Raw genomic sequence first — 17,109 nt, forward strand, 5'->3', positions numbered from 1 at the left:
GCCTGACCCAAGCCATGGTATTTTCAATAACCTCATATGCATGCGAAAGCTGGACATTGGATAAAGAAGCCCGTAGAAGAATTGATGCATTTGAGTTATGGTGTTGGAGGAGAATATTGAAAGTGCCATGGGCTGCCAAAAGAATAAACAGATGTGTATTGGAGGAAGTGCAGCCAGCGTGTTCCTTGGAGGCCAAGATGGCCAAACTTCATCTCTCATACTTCAGACATATTGTCAGGAGGGACCAATCACTGGAGAAGAATATCATGTTTGTTAAGTTGGAGGGTCAGAGAAACAGAGGAAGACCCCAAAGAGATGGATTGGCAAAGTGGCAGCATCAATGGGCTCAAGTGTGACAACAATTGTGAGGTTGGCCCAGGTCCAGGCAGTGTTTTATTCTGTTGTGTATAGGGTTGCTATGAGTCTGTATCGACTCAATGGCACCTAACAACAACAAGAAGAACATATTTTCCATGTGGCATGTATACATTTTTTTTTTAAATGGTAATAGAGGTAAATACAGTTGGATTCCTGATGTGGCACTGTGGGCTAATGTGTCAGACTGTAAAATCGTTTGAACTGCAAGGTCAGTGGTTCAAGCTCACCAGCTGCTCCTTGGAAACCCTATACAGGGTCGCTGTGGGTTGGAATTGACTCATCGGCACTTTACAATAACAACAACCAAGGATGCATGGGGAGGTCTGGTGTGGCACTGTGAGTTAAAGCACTGGACTGCAAAGTCAGTTTGAACCAAATGGTTGAGGATTCAAACTTACCAGCCACCCCTATGAAACACTAGACAGGGTCGCCATGGGTTGCCACCAACTCAACAGCACTTAACAAAAACAACAAAGGATACATGGAGGGGACTGTAATCATTACAATGATTTGCTGAATATAAGGCTGATGATCTGACCTGTAAGCCTTCAGTCACTCAATACACAATAAAAACTAAAAAAATAAAATAAATAATTAAATCAACGTAGAAAACTGTATAGGAAAAAGAATCCAGCAGCACCACAGAAAAATGGTAACCAATTCATACCTATTGATAGTTACAGTGAATGTAAATGAATTATGTATACCAGTCAAAAGAGCAAAATGGATAAGAAAATACTGTTTACAATATGCTGTCTACAAGGAACATATCAAAAAGATGGAGACAGCCTAAATGCCCATCAACAGAATGGCTAAACAAACTTTGGTACATACACACAATGAAATTTTACAAAACGCTGAAGAATAATGATCAATCTATGAAACATCTCACAACATGACTGAACCGGGAGGACATTATGCTGAGTGAAATCAGTCAATCACAAAAGGACAAAAATTATGTGAGACCAATGTTATAAAAGTTAAAAAAAAAAAGGGTTTTCTTGATAAAACAAACAATCTATGATGGTTATGGGTTTTGAGGGGGAGGGAATTGATTCATGGGCAAAAGAGCAGACACATGTTAACATAGGTGACAGGGCAGGCAATATATAACAAGAGGAAGATTAGCACAGGAAAGATGAAGGTAGAGGAAGATTCAGGGAGGAATGCAATAGTTAAAGTGAACAGCGGTAAATGCTGTTAACTGCTGATACATGGAGGGGATTGCAGCCATGTAGTGAAGTAAAATGTATTATTTGTTGAATGTAAAACTGATGATCTGCTATGTAAACCTTCACTTAATTCACAATAAAAAGCTTTAAGAAAAAAAGAGTCATACAGGAAGAAAGAAAAGGTCATTAAGAAGAAAGAAGGAAAGAAGAGAAAAGACCAAATTGTATGTTCAAAGAGACCCTGAAATTTGATCTGCAGTGTAGAGATGCTAAAAGCAAATGGAATAAATGAGATAAAAGAGCTGAACATAAAATTTTAATGGGCAGCTCAAGAACCCAAAGTCAAGTATTGTAACGAAATGTGCAAAGACAAATTATAAAACCAAAAGGGAAGAACATGCTCAGCATCTCTCAAGCTAAAAGAACTAAAGAAAAAACTTCAAGCCTTTACTTACAATATTGAAGAAATCTATGGGGAAAATATTGAATGATGCAAAAAGCATCAAAAGAAGAATGGAATACACATTCACTGTACCAAAAATAAATGGAAGATGTTCAAACATTTCAAGAGGCAGCAGATCGTACAGGTTCTCCTCAGAAATCCTATTCAGGATTGCTATGGGTTGGAACCAACTCAACTGCACTTAACAACAATAACTGAAAGAAGAAGTAAGTCCAAGAAGCATGGAAGGCATTAGCAAAGAACAAGGCTCTGAGAATTGATGGGATACAAATTGAAATCTTTCAATAAACTGATGCAGCACTGGAGATACCCACTCATCTATGCCAAGAAATTTGGAAGACTTGGCCAAATGATTGGAATAAATTCATATTTGTGCTCATTCCAAAGAAAGGTGACCCAACGGAATGTGGAAACTATCAGACAATATCACTAATATCATTAATATGCAAGTAAAATGTTGCTAGAGATCATTAAAAAATGGCTGCAACAGTACATTGACAAAGAACTGCCAGAGGTTTAAGTCAGATTCAGATGGATGTGGAATAAGGGATACCATTGCTGATGACAAATGGGTCTTGGCTGACAACAGAATACCAGAAAGATGTTTACAATAATGTGCTTTATTGACATGCAAAGGCTGTGTGGATCATGACATGCTATGGACAACATTATGAAGAATGGGTATTCTGGAACACTTCATTGTGTTCATGAGGAAACTGTACATAAACTAAGAGGCAGTCATTCAAACAGAGCAAGGGGACATTAAATGGTTTTAAATTAGGAAAAGTGTTTGCCAGAGTTGAATTCTTTCACCATACTTATTCAATCTGTATGCTTGCCAAATAATCCAAGAAACTGTATTATATGAAGAAGAACATGGCATCAGAATTGGAGGAAGACTCATTAACAAACTGTGATATGAAGATAATACAACCTTGCTTGCTGAAAGTAAACAGAACTTAAAACATCACTCATGGAAGCAGCAGTCAAGAAATCAAACAACACACAACAGCCACTCCTCAGAAGCCCTGTGCAGGGTCACTGTGAGTCAGAACCAACATGCAGCGTTTAACAAAAGGAACCATATCAGGAACAGACGCTCCCAAGACCATCAAGGAAGAAGAGCATGAGTGAAGTGTGAGATCCCTACCTGGAAAAGCAGTGACAGAAGAATAGGTGGCAGAGGTGGAAATATGGAGAAGACAGAGCAGCTTCAGACTTCTAGACCTATGGACTGAGTAAACCTGAGTGCCTACGGACATTTACAGACTGGCTCAAAGAACGTTGTAACACTTGCCTGAGCAGGGCAGAGGTCAAGGGGCCAGCTGAAGAGAAAAGTGAGGCGTACCTGCAGCACAGCAGAGAAGCATTCCTGATCAGAAAACTGCTAAACCCTGAGTTGTTTCTGATCCTGAATTGTACCCTGTTCTCTTCTAAAATAAACCCTATAATCATGAAAAAAAGAAAGAAAGAAAGAAAGAAATCAAACAACACATTGCATCAGGCAAATCTGCTGCGCAAGACCTCTTAAAGTGTTAAAGAGCAAAGATGTCAGTTTGGTGTACCTGATACAAGCCATAGTTTTTTCAATAGCTTTATATGCATGTGAAAGTTGGACAATGAATAAAGAAGACCATAGAAGAATTGATGCATTTGAATTATGATGTTGGAGAAGAACATTAAAAGTACCATGGAGAGGAACAAAAAAGATGGCGGATCGGTAGAAGTGCAGTGAGGAGCTTCGTCAGCAACAACACAGAATACCAGACCAAGCAAGCTCAGGGGATGGTGCCAGAACTCTGAACCACATATAAAGGAATATATACAAGGTTGGATGGCTTACAGCTAGGGGAATTTGTAGCTGAAACAAGAAATCCATTCCTTTCTAATTCAAGATGCTCAGCTGCTCTCAGAGCCTCCATCTTGGGAGAGGCCAAGCAGGGGAAGGATCAGAGCACCCACAGACACCTGACAGAACCACGAAGATAAAGTTGTGAACTTTCTTTTTTTTTTTTGTATCTGTTCATTGGTCTCTCACTGTCTGTGCACCTCCATTCTGGTGACTAGAGGGGGTGCCTGAGCAAGTGAACACACCATTGCTATGCCTGGAGGGTTCTACTGCACATGCACACAGATCTCCTTGAAATTTAAAGTGACAGTTTCCACTTAAAACCAAACGGCAGAGAACAAACAAGATGGTGGATCGGTAGAAGTGCAGTGAGGAGCTCTGTTCAGCAATAACGCAGAATACCAGGCCAAGCAGGCTCAGTTGATGGTGCCAGAACTCTGAACCACATATAAAAGAATATTTAGAAGCTTGGAAGGCTTACAGCTAGGGGAATTTGTAGCAGAAGCAAGAAATCCATTGCTTTCTAATCCAAGATGCTCAGCTGCTCCTGGAGCCACCATCTTGGGTGAGACCAAGTGGGGGAAGGATCAGAGCACCCGCAGACACCTGACAGAACTGCACTGCAGAGATAAAGGTATGGACACTCTTTTTTTTTTTTTTTTGTATCTGTTCATTGTTCTCTCGCTGGCTGCGCACCTCCATTTAGGTGACTAGAGGGGGTGCCTGAGTGACTGCAAACACCACCCTGACACCCAGAGGGTTCTACTATGCATGCGCACAGATCTCCTCAAAATTTAAAGAGACAGTTTCCACTTAAAACCAAACGGCAGTGCAAAATGATCACAGCCGGCCTTGAACTGTTTATCACTAGGAAAAAGACCCGAACAGGGATTGTGGAGTGGGACAGGCAGACTAAAAAGGAAATAGGCCAAAAATTAAATCCTGACTTACGTCACAACGACCAACAGTGGCATCTTGAAATTTCTCAGGAAGAAGAGTGAAAAGGGAAGCCCATCTTCTGATCACTCTACCTGGAGGCAATCAGAAAGCACAAAAAATACCAAAATACATACCCATCTAAGTATTAAGGACACAGATAACTCCTGAATATGCCCAAGAAACAGAAACAGGTGACCATATCCGCATATGTCCAGAAATGAGATAAAGTGACTGAGGCAAATGAGCTGGAAGTAGACCCACACTCCATACTGGAAGATGGGCAGGCTTTGGAAATGCCTGAGAAGGAATTCAGAAAAATGATTACAAATGTATCAAAACACTATACAATGGAGTTGAGAAAAATAAGGAAGACATCAGGAGAGCGCTACAGGAACAATCAAATAAGATAGATATAGCATTGGAAACAATTCAAACCCTAAAGAAAGAGGTCCAAATGATTAATAATAGAATATCATAAATGGACAATACACTGAAAGGGCAAAGGAGTAGAATTGAAGAGATAGAAGCCAGAACTAGTGAGCTAGAAGATAAATCTCTAAACACTACTAAGATAGAAGAGCAAGCACAAAAATAATAAGAAAACTGAAGAAGGCCTAAGATTCATGTTGGACAACATGAAGAGGAATAACTTAAGAATTATCAGCATTTCAGAGCAGGAAGAATCACACAATTCCACAGAGGAGATAGTTGAAGCGCTTCTAGAAGAAAATTGCCCTAACATCCTGAAAAGCAAAAAGATAAGCATTCAAGAAGCTGAACTAACTCCAGGATGGATAGACCCTAAAAGACAATCACCAAGACATATAATAATCAAGCTCTCCAAAATCAAAGCAGGTAGGGAAAGAGAAATGTAACATACAAAGACAAGCAAATCAGATTAAGCTCGGATCTCTCAATAGAAACCATGCAGGCAAGAAGGCAATGGGGAGACATATATAAAACCCTGAAAGAAAAAAACTTACAACCAAGAATCCTCTACTCAGCAAAGCTGTTAATCAATGGTGTAATCAATACATTCCAAGATAAACAGAAGCTAAGGGATTTTTCCAAAGCCAACCCTGCTGTGAAAATCATCCTAAAGAAGTTCTGTGGAAAAAGAACCAACAAGAAGAGGCAACAATAAGAGAATGACGTATGTGGCAGCATCACCCTGAACTCAATCGACAAATGGAAGAGTCAAGAACAGAATAAAAGTATAAGAACAGAAGATCTGGGAGGTCAGTCTATGATCAAAACAATTGCAATGTGAAAGAAGGTAAACACAGAAGAACAGAGATCCAGGTGGTGAAAAGTTCAGGTAGATTACAGGAGAAAATAGACTGTCTTAAATGGAGGGAAGAGTTAATGGAATATAAGGTAACCATAACAGTGGGGTTGATTTGGGGATTTAGTTTGGGTGTTGGGGAGGACAATACAAGAAGGGGGATGAGGTGGAAGAACAAGATAGATAGGGAACACTGAGACAGTTTTGCATGGCCTAAGTGGGACAGAGGTAAATAGTGATGCATGCTCAACCTTGCAACAACAGGGCTCTGTGATACAGGAACAAGGCATAGTTTGAAGAGAGGAAAGAATACTAAAATGCTTGACTGTCTTATGAATATTGCTTTCCCTTGCCTACTATTGTAAAATAAACACTTGAGTGGGGTTGAAATGAATACTGGGAAACATGATTACAGAAAATCTGTAAGCCCGTCTTCAGCCTATAACTGATTGAAATACCTAAAAAGTGTGCTAGAATTTGCCCAGTGAAATAGGTCTCTTGCAAACCCTTTGCAGAGTATAGGACCCTAGGTGGAATCCTGAGTCCCATCCAGAAACTTATGAGGTGGGACATTTCCACTAGCAAGGTCAAGCAGACCAGCCTGGAACAGCTACAGCAACAGAAGATACATCTTCAAAGAAAGATCATCAGGAAAAACCCAAAACAAAAATGTCAGCATGACTGGCTACTATAAGAACAAGCAAGCTGTTTGCCAGGAAGCCATCAAGAAATCAAGTTCCTTCAGGGCAAACTCCCCTCTAAGACTGAAACTCAAAGGGAACACACAAACAGGCATGTAAACTTGCTGGCGACCACATTGGTCTACTGGTGAGTGGAAGAGGGGAAAAGGCAGCAATGAAGAAATGGGCTGAGTTCCACCATAGTCCATTGACTCCCATTGATCTGGAGATGAGAGAGAGAAGAGGAAGGGCTAGGTGAGATCTGGGGACACTTGAGACCATGGACAAGGACATAGCCATAGAGAGTTAGAGCTGAGAGTGAAGCATCCAGCTAATATTAAGTGAGGGGAGATGCACAAGAACACCCAAACTTGCAAACAGTACCCATTTGACCTAGCCTCGATAGCTTGATAATCAGAACTCTACTACAGGAAAGTTACCAAAGAAAAAATTATTATTATTTTATAAAGGAAACAAGGGTAAAGTGCTACAATTTGATGAACCTGACCTATACTCATGGAGGCCGTAACTCTAAATACCAACAGAGAGAGAAGGAGTCTTCATATCAAGTATCAATGCTGTCCCCTCTGTATACAGGATAGATAGGGACAGGCAACATAGACATTGGCTACCTAAAATGATGGAGCAATAAAGGCACGAAGTGACTGTCTTACAAGGTTTCAAGAGGAAGTTTAGTTTAAGAGTATGTGGAGAGTGAAGAAAGAGTCCCCACTGAATAGTTTTCATCTTGTCTAGATGGGTCTGGTGAAAAGAGATGGGGATAAGAATCGTATGATTCAAGAGTGAATAATTGTTATCATGACTAATTGCAACTGTCAAAATTGTAAAAGTAGAAATTTTGTAACAAAAGCAGGGGAGTGGAAACTTTCACTCAATCCACAATAAAAACCTTTTAAAAGAAAAAAAAAAAAAATACCATGGACTTCCAGGAAAGCAAACTAATCTATATTAGAAAAAGTACGGTCAAAATGTTCCTTAGAAATCAGGATGGCGAGACTTCATCTCTCAGACTTCGGACATGTTGTCAGCAGGGACCAGTCCCTGGAAAAGGAAATTATGCTAAGTAAACTCAAGGGTCAGCGAAAAAGAGGTATACCCAACAGGATGGATTGACACAGTGGCAGCAGCAATGGGCTCAAGCTTAACAATTGTGAGGATAGCCCAGGACCAAGCAGTGTTTCATTCTGTTGTGCATAAGATCATTATAAGTCAGAACTCACTTGCCACACCTGACAACAACAACATCTAGTTAGAGATTTTAAAAATCGATGCATTTGAATTATGGTGTTGGTGAAGAATGAAAGTACCATGGACTGCCAGAAGAACAAACCTGTCTTGGAAGAAGTACGAGAATGCTGCTGCAAAGGGAGGCTAGTGAGATTTTGTCTCTGGTTATTTGGACATATTGTCAAGAGGAACCAGTTTCTGGAGAAAAGATATGCTTGGTAAATTGGAAAGTCATAAAAAAGAAGAAGAAAACACCCAACTAGATGGATTGACACAATGGCAACAACAATGGGCCATGACATCAGTTGTGATAATGCCATGTTTCCTTACTTTCTGCATAGGGTCACTATGAGTCTGAACCAACTGGATGGCACCTAACAACAACCTTGTTAAAGGAGTCCCTAAGTGATGTAAATGTTTAATGTACTCAACTGCTAACCAGGTCCACCCAGAGGGACCTTAGAAGAAAGGCCTGACAAATCTACTTCTGAAAAAAATCAGCCACTGAAGACTCTATGGAGCACAGTCCTACTCTGATACACATGGGATCACCATGTGTTGAAATTGACTAGACAGCAACTGGTACCTTGTTAAACTGTTATGAGGATTGAATGATGTAACATAAAGAAAACATCTTACAACCCTGTCTGACAAATGGTGAGTATTCAACAAATGCTACTCTTATCACATATTTATGGTCAATTCATAGTAGAATTTGAGGATATTCTTGCTCTTTTATGTAAGAAACACAGCCCTAGACAAGTAAACAGAAGAGGAAGCTGGTGTTGATGCAATTCAACACCAGAAAAGATAGCTGGGTTGGTGATGGTAACTCAAGACCAGTTCTACAAGAGCAGATCTCCTCTTTCTCATCCCCAGAAAGTGGGGAGAGAACTGGCTTATATTATAAATAATATTATATATTATCTCATGTACCTCATTCTCTACTTTAAAACACATGGGATTGCCAGAAGTTGGAGACCACTCAACTGGTGATAGTGGGTCCTATATAATAACCCTGTGAGGAAGGCATCATTCTCTTTGTTACACATAAAGAAACTGAGGCTCAGAAAGTTTTAGTCACTTGTCCAAGATCACACAGCTGTTGAATGGTGGAACAAGACGTCAAAGCCAGGTCTGATCTCCATACTGGTGTTATCTGCACTATGCGTCAATGAAGGGTGAGGGAGCAGATAAATGCAGAGCAGAAGGAGTTAAAGACAGGGGATCAGGACTACATCGCTCTTTGAGGGGCCTGGGAAGATCCTCATCTGGGACTGCTGAACAGGCAACACAGGAACAGAAACCTCTGCAGCTAGACCTAGCTTCTACACTCAGTGACCTTCTGGAAACTCAGGCTGAGGATGGGAGTGTGGTTTCAGACACATTTCTTAGCCTGGACTTCTCCACCACCAACTTGCCCCACGGTATCAGGGCATGGGGCCAGGCAAGTGAAGAAATTGCTGGGACAGCCTGCCCCAACCCTTCCTCTGGGTCTCTGCCCCCACTCAATCCTGGGAAGTTGCCTGTCTTTATCTGTGCTTCTCAATACCACCTCCCTGGTATTGAGAACCACTACCTTCCTTCCTTTCTGATTGTTAATCACAATGTCTTGTTTACGTTTTTTGAAAAAGAGGTGGGGGAGGCGGAGAGAAAGAGTAAATTTCCAGGAATTGTTTCCCTGCTGCTGCTCTTGTTGTTAGGAGTGAAGTTGTCTGTCCCTTCCCACTGTCCAGGTTGGCAAGGAGCCTGGTGTCTAACCTCTTCCTCTCCCTTCCTCCCAATCGCACTCTTCCCAGCTGTCCACCCATCCCCCACCAAAAAAATAATTCCCACAGGAAAACTGCAGAGTTGTCACTTAGTTCTTCCTGAGACAGCTGTTTCTCTCTGTGTCTTGGCCACCATCTCTTCCTCTCTCCACAAACACACGTTGCGTGATGGAGAGGGGCAGCTGAAGAACAGGTGGAAGTGAGGCTGCAAGGGGTCATGTCTCCATGTGGGAGGGAAAGATCCTGGGGTGGAAGGATCAGAGGTTCAGGAGACACGGACCACGAAATTGCCTGAAGAAGAAGAAGGAAAATGACTGGGGGTCAGGTGTGATCTGTTTAGAGAGGACCAAGTCCAGAGGTAAGGTCTTCCTTGAAGGGTAATTCATCTACAAGAGACTCACATGGGTCTAAGGCATGGAGTCCTGGTGAATGCTATGGGTTAATGCACTGGACTGCAAAGTCAGTTAGAACCACAAGGTTGGTGGTTCAAGCTCACCAGCTGCTCTTCAGAAACCCTATACAGGGTCACTATGGTTTGGAACCAACTCGACAACCCTTAACAACAACAGCAAGGCATGGAGAGGGCAGCAAAACTTCTTGGAAGTCTTCTTGCTAAAAAAAATTGATAGAAAGATGAGGCTTTCTGCTCTCCTTGGCCCTACAAGGCTGCTATGAGTCAGAATCAACTCAACAGTAGTGAGTATAGGATAAGTACTGAACTGCTAACCACAAGGTCGGCAGTTGAAACTCACCAGTCTCAGAAACTCTACATAGGATCGCTATGAATTGGAATCATCTCAGTGGCAGTGAGTTTGAGTTTTTTGTTTTGTTTTGGGTATAGAACAGAAACAGATCCTAAAAAAATAAAAATCGAACTATCTGCAAAACCAAGGTAAACAACATCTCACTTCATCTTAATTTATTCTGACAGATATCTTTAGCCAGGAGTGATCTAATGTATATGTGGAAGATCTAAGACAACTGAAAAATTAAAGACATCCTCTCCAGCCAACACAACCTCGATCCTGAATCCTATAAACCATGAGCCCAGCTCCAGGCAGCAATGCCAAAAGTGTGGTTAGTATGAGATAGGCCATGTCTCTGGGCCACAAAGGAGCTCATCCTCCTTCCCCTGTGGGAGAAACTGAGATGAATGTACTCTGAGTAGCATGATGCTCTCAGAGGTTCACCAACACACCACCAGTCACTTGACCAGGAGAAGTATGGTGTGATGTAGAGGACAACAAGCTGCTCTCTTCCTCCTGTGCCCCAGACTAGCAGTCTCCAGAAAGACTTAACCCCTCCTCCATTCCACATTCAGGGTTGATTTTTTTTTTTTCCTCTCTCTCCCCAGGTTTTTACCTGAGATCAGAAAATGAAAGCAAGAAGCTAAAAACTTTTATTGGGGGTTGGGGAGAATGGGAGGGGCATGAACCAACCAACTAGGTTCATCAGAATCATTAAAACCCAACTGATTTTCAGATTTATTTTAGACACCTTCCCCCATCCAGTTCTGTTTAGTAGGAATCAAGACGGATGTAAGGAGTTCTGGTAGAGTCGGGCTGCTAACCTGGCAAGGTCAGCAATTTGAAACTACCAGCTGTTCTGTGGAAGATGAGGTTTTCTGCTCCCTTAAAGATTTATAGCCTCAGAAACCCTATGCAGGGTTGCTCTGAGTCAGAACCAACTCTACAGCACACCACCATCACCACCAAGATGGGTATGGCAGGATTCCAAGCTGACTGAAATCAGTACCAATTGCCTTTGTGATCTCATGTTTGTCAAAGTAGAACTGCACTCTACAGGGTTTTCAGTGGCTGGTTTTTCACAAGTAGATCACCAGGCCTTTCTTCTGAGGTGCCTCTGTGTAGATTTGAAACCTCCAACCTTTCTGTTAGCAGAGGAACAACAGTTTGTACCAGTGACTTACTCATTGCACCCATTGTCATAAAGTCGATTCTGACTCATAACAGCCCTATATAGGGTTCCTGTAAAGATTTACAGCCTTGGAAATCCTATATAGGGCCCTAGGAGTCAGAACCGACACCACAGCACACCACTACCACCACCATAGTGGTCCCCAAATTGTCCATCTTTATGGGAATAGACACCCTCATCTTTCTTCCTCAGAGAAGCTGGTAGGTTTGAACCACTGACCTTTTGGTTAGCAACCCATTTTATTGTTGTTAAGTGCTATTGAGTTGATTCCAACTCATAGCCATCCTGTATAGAGTTCCTGAGGAACAGCTGGTTGGAAGAGGAAAATACACTTATCTGTAGAGCATTTACTACAGGCCCTGCCCTGGTCTAAGCTTTTCTCCTCCATTTTTAGTTTTTACAACAAATACCTCATTATCTTGGTGGTGCTGTGGATTATGCATTGGGCTTCTAACTGCAAGATCAGCAGTTCAAACCCATCAGCCACTCCAAAGGAGAAAGATGAGGTTTTCTGTTCCCATGAAGATTTACAGTTTCAGAAACCCAAAGGGGCAGAGTCAGCAACATAGCCACAGAGGACTAGAGTGGAGAGTGAAGCATCCAGCTGATAAGAAGAGAGGGCACATACATAATACCCACTTGACCTGGCTTCAATGGCTGTATGATCAGAGTTCAAACAGAAGAAGAAAGAAGAGGGGAAAAATAATCTGATACAATTTGATGAACTTGACATACACACCTATGGAAGCAGTAGCTCAAAAGAGTGAACAAATCTTCACAGCAAGGATCATTCCCACCTCCTCCGCACACGGAGAGGACAGGGATGGGCAACTTGGAGATTGGCTACCCAGAATGAGGGGACTACAGAGGCAAGAAGTGACTGGCTTACAAGATCCAAAGGGTGTGGAGCAAGGTAGAATCTCCACTGAGTAGTATCCATTCTCCCTAGTAAGGGCTGATGAAAGGAGATGCGGATAGATCTCTTGTGATACAATAGCGAATAATTGTTATCAGGACTGATTGTAAGGACGGACATGTAAAGGTAGACATTTTGAGGCAAAGGGAGGGGAGTGGTTAACCTTGCAGTCTAGGAGCGGAGGTCCCTGGGACCATCAAAGAAGAGAGGGGAACGGAACCCTACCTAGAGAATCAGTGATGCCAGGGATGGAAGCAGAGACGATCACGTGGGAGATGGAGCGGCTGGGGACTTTGGACCCAGAGAGGGAGAGGGGCTGGGGGGGTGGCAGTCTTGCGGGGTATACCCTTTGGTTGATGGATGATGCATGTAAGGGTTTGTAACCATGGCAAGGAAACGATATTCAATAGGATCAATGTGAAGCTGATATCCTCCCATGTAAACCTATCACATAATTCACAATAAAGCATTAAAAAAGAAAGAAAGAAACCCAAAGGGGACGTTTCTGCTCTGTCCTATAAGGTCACTCAGAATGGACTCGATGGCAGTATGCTTGATTTTGGTTTATTGTTACCTTTTTATTGAGAGAAGAACTGAGATTTGGAGGTATAAAACCACAGCGCTAATGAGTGAAGTCTGACTTTTCATGCTTGCAGCCTGACTCCTCCCCCTATCCCTACAAGGGGTCTTTTGCTGTGACTTCCCCTGTTATTGGATTGGGGGAATGCAGGAAAAACCTCAGCCCTCTTCCACAGTGCCTCAGCCAGTGATAACAACTTCCCTGATGGGAAGAGCAGCCCTGAAGTCAGCAACAAAGCCAGCTTTGCTGTCACAAGTCCTCCAGCCTCCTTGCAGCTCCCCAAAAGCTCGACAGCTGACCTTCTAAGCCTGGAGGCCCAAGTGCTCCCAACTGAAATTCAGGTGAGTGTCTCTCTCTCTCAGGAAGAAGGGACTCTGGGCTTTAAGACTACTGGCTTTTCTGCATGATCCAGAGATTTCCCCAGGGATGAAGTAGAGGAATGTGTGTCCCACACCCACAGCCCAACTGGCAAAACAGAGCAAGGACCCTTAATGAAGACCTGGATCAGGGCGCAGGCAGCACTGGCTGGAGCTGAGGCTGGGAAGAAATCTTGCTAAGCACAAACAGTCCTGCTCTCTCCCAGCATGGAAATTCCTTCATAAAGCATTTTGGGCAAAAGCTGGAAAATTACTTGTATGTTATTCATTCACCGTTTAAACACTAAATGTGCCTTTTTTTCCTCTTCAGACCCAGAATCTTTCCCTCAAACCCCTCAGTCCCTCTGTCCTTCTGGGGACGGCTTTGCTGAACGCCTTTCTCTTCGAACCCTGCTTTCTTTCCAGTAGGTGTCTGCTGGTCCTGATGGAGGTCAGATCTAGCTCGGGGCCTGGCCCCTCTGAGGTGCTGACGGTGCCTGCCGGCGACTCTGCAGAGATTCACAACTGGAGTGAACTGCTCTACTTCTTCAATCACACTTTGCCCGAGTGCCACATGGAGTTCAGCGAGAGCACCAAGCGTGTGGTCCTCTTTGTCCTCTACCTGGCCATATTTGTGGTTGGGCTGGTGGAGAATCTCGTGGTGATATGTGTCAACTGGCGTTGCTCAGGCCAAGTGGGGCTGTTGAATCTCTACCTCCTCAACATGGCTGTAGCAGACTTGGGCATTGTCCTCTCCCTGCCTGTGTGGATGCTGGAGGTCACGCTAGACTATACCTGGCTCTGGGGCAGCTTCTCTTGTCGCTTCGTTCACTATTTCTACTTTGCCAACATGTACAGCAGTATCTTCTTCCTGGTGTGCCTCAGTGTTGACCGCTACATCACCCTCACCAATGCCTCACCCTACTGGCAGCACCACCAGCACCAAGGGCGGCGGGTCCTGTGTGCAGGCGTCTGGGTCCTCTCCGCCATCATCCCTCTGCCTGAGGTGGTCCACATCCAGCTGGTGGAAGGTTCCGAGCCCATGTGCCTATTCATGGCACCCTTTGAAAGCTACAACACATGGGCCCTGGTGGTGGCCCTGTCAACCACTGTGCTGGGCTTTCTGCTCCCCTTCCCTCTGATCACTGTCTTCAACGTGCTGACGGCCTGCCAGCTCCGGCGGACAGGACAGACTGAGGGCCGGCGCCACTGTCTGCTGGTGTGTGCCTACATAGCCGTCTTTGCCATCTGTTGGCTGCCCTACCATGTGACCCTGCTCTTGTTCACACTGCACTCAACCCATATTTCCTTACACTGCTACCTGGCCCACCTGCTCTACTTCTTCTACGATGTGATCGACTGCTTCTCCATGCTTCACTGTGTCATCAACCCCATCCTTTACAACTTTCTTAACCCAAGCTTCAAGGGCAGACTCCTGAGTGCTGTGGTCCATTACCTTCCCAAGGATCCAGCCAGGACGGGTAGACGGGGTTCCTCCTCCTCCTCCTCCACTCAGCATTCCATCATCATCACCAAGGAGGGCATGCAGCCCACCTCTGCAGGCCCCCACACCACACCCTCACAAGCCTGAACTTTCAAGCAGCCTCTTTGCCTCCAAATACCTCTCCTGTCTCCACACCTCAGTATCTTCTGTCCAGCCAGAGGTGAGGGGAGAGATTTTGAGGGGGCCAAGGAAGCAGGTCAGAGCACTCATAGCTAATTTGGGGTGTATCTTAAAATATTGAGGCGGGGAGAGGGAGAAGGGGTAGAGATTAGGCCTTGGGTGCCATACTATTTGTCGTGGTCCTTGTGTCCAAGGGAGCCATGTACACACACCAAAAAAAAGGTGAAATAAATAGAAACAGTTACTACTCTGCATCTCTGCAAAATCTGTGTCCAGCCAAGCTCAGGAAAGGGGCTAAAGGTAAAGAGGTGTTCTGCTGAGGAAACTGGATGCCCTCATTTCATAAATCACCCCGGCCGGAAAGAGTGAGCTCTGCAGGAACCTCACAAAACCTTCTTTCGGCATTTGTGTGCTTGTTGGTCTCCCAGCCACCATGTGAGTTGAGGGGACAAGAGGCCAGAGGCCAAGGAACCAGGAGGCCTCAGCAGGACGTTCCTGAGCTATGCATCCTCAGTGCTGTGATAAGTGGAGGGGGTGGGGACAATGGGGTGGTGCTCATTGAGGTCTGAGGCAGGCATCCTGCAGTTGGACTGGCAGGATGGTCTCTCTATCACCACTCCCATCCAGGAAACAGGGCTCCATTTCCTTGTCCTACCCTCCCACTTTCCATTCTGCTCCCCAACCCCCCAGAAGCAAAGGCACTATCCCCAAGGATTCAAATCAATGCCCCTCAGACCTAACCTCCTCCCAGCTTTGGATCTGGGACATTTCCAGACTTCTTCCAGGGAGAGATGCAATTAGATAGTGTCCCATCTCTTTCTTTCCCTCCAGATCATAGGGAGGAGCTCTGGTAGCATAGTGGTTACAAATCAGGCTGCTAATCTCATGGTCAGCAGTTAGAAACTACCAGCGGTTCCCCGGGAGAAAGATGAGGCTTTCTGCTCCTATAAAGATTTACAGCCTCAGAAGCCCTGTACAGGGTCGCTGTGAGTCAGAACCGACTCCACGGCACATAACAACAACATTCTGGGATTAGGTCCTAGGACAATCAACAGCACACTGACAGATGATGCTCTGTCCCTCAGCTCTGGTATCCTGCATGGGGAGGGGCGGGATGGGCAAAGTGGAATTTTTCCAATTCTGGCACAAGGCAGAGTTCTGGCATTTTTCTAAATTGGTTTCCACCTTTATAATTCTTTCTTCCTGGTCAAATCTTCATAAGTTTTCAACACAGCAACTTACCTCTTTTCATACTTGTCCGATAGAAGAAGAGAAGCCATCTTGTAAACAAGCACATCTTCTGGAAAAGGCCCGTCTATCAGTTTAGGGAACTATGACCATGTCCATGAAGAACTCTAACTTAAACACAAGCCTAAAAACAGGCCCTAGCTTTTGCTGTCCAGTTCCAAGTCTTTGGCCTCTTAACCCTGTTTGTGGAGGGTGCAGGGACTGTGGATATAATCAGACATCCTCTTTACTGGCTCCTCTGTCCTGCTCAAGTGCACAGCTTGGGTGAAACATTAAACTTGTAACAACTACTTAAGGGAGTTCTCTGGTCTTACAAATTTGTTACTGTAGTCACCAGTACAGTGAAATTGTGCTTCATTGGTGTATGTACCCTAGATTGCAAGGCACATGGAAGAAAGCTGTGTCTACCATCCCTCTGCTCACTGGGCCCACACCTGAAAGGGTCTTAAGCTACAAAGAGCTGTTCAGGGGCACAGAGCTGAAGGATTTTCAAACCAAGAGAATCTGGGTTACATCTTGGGGTTTCAGTAAGGGCTTAACATCACAATTCAGAAAACACATTAAAATGGTGTTTCTCACTTGTCTCCACACAAAAACCAAGCCAAGATCTGATGTCCATTATCATTGCCTCTGACTTGGGCTCCAGAGGTTTTCAAAAGGAAAT

At 44.0% G+C, this 17,109-nt stretch overlaps 1 protein-coding gene across 1 annotated transcript; it reads left to right on the top strand.

Moving 5' to 3' along the window:
* The first annotated feature begins 14,018 nt into the window (after positions 1-14,018).
* On the top strand, positions 14,019-15,241 carry GPR182 (G protein-coupled receptor 182). The gene is given in 2 exon segments (XM_006878276.1): positions 14,019-15,152; positions 15,155-15,241. Coding segments are annotated over 2 exon segments (1,221 nt in total).
* The last annotated feature ends 1,868 nt before the right edge of the window (positions 15,242-17,109 follow it).

Source organism: Chrysochloris asiatica, unplaced genomic scaffold (assembly GCF_000296735.1).
Source record: "Chrysochloris asiatica unplaced genomic scaffold, ChrAsi1.0 scaffold00033, whole genome shotgun sequence".
Taxonomy (NCBI): domain Eukaryota; kingdom Metazoa; phylum Chordata; class Mammalia; order Afrosoricida; family Chrysochloridae; genus Chrysochloris; species Chrysochloris asiatica.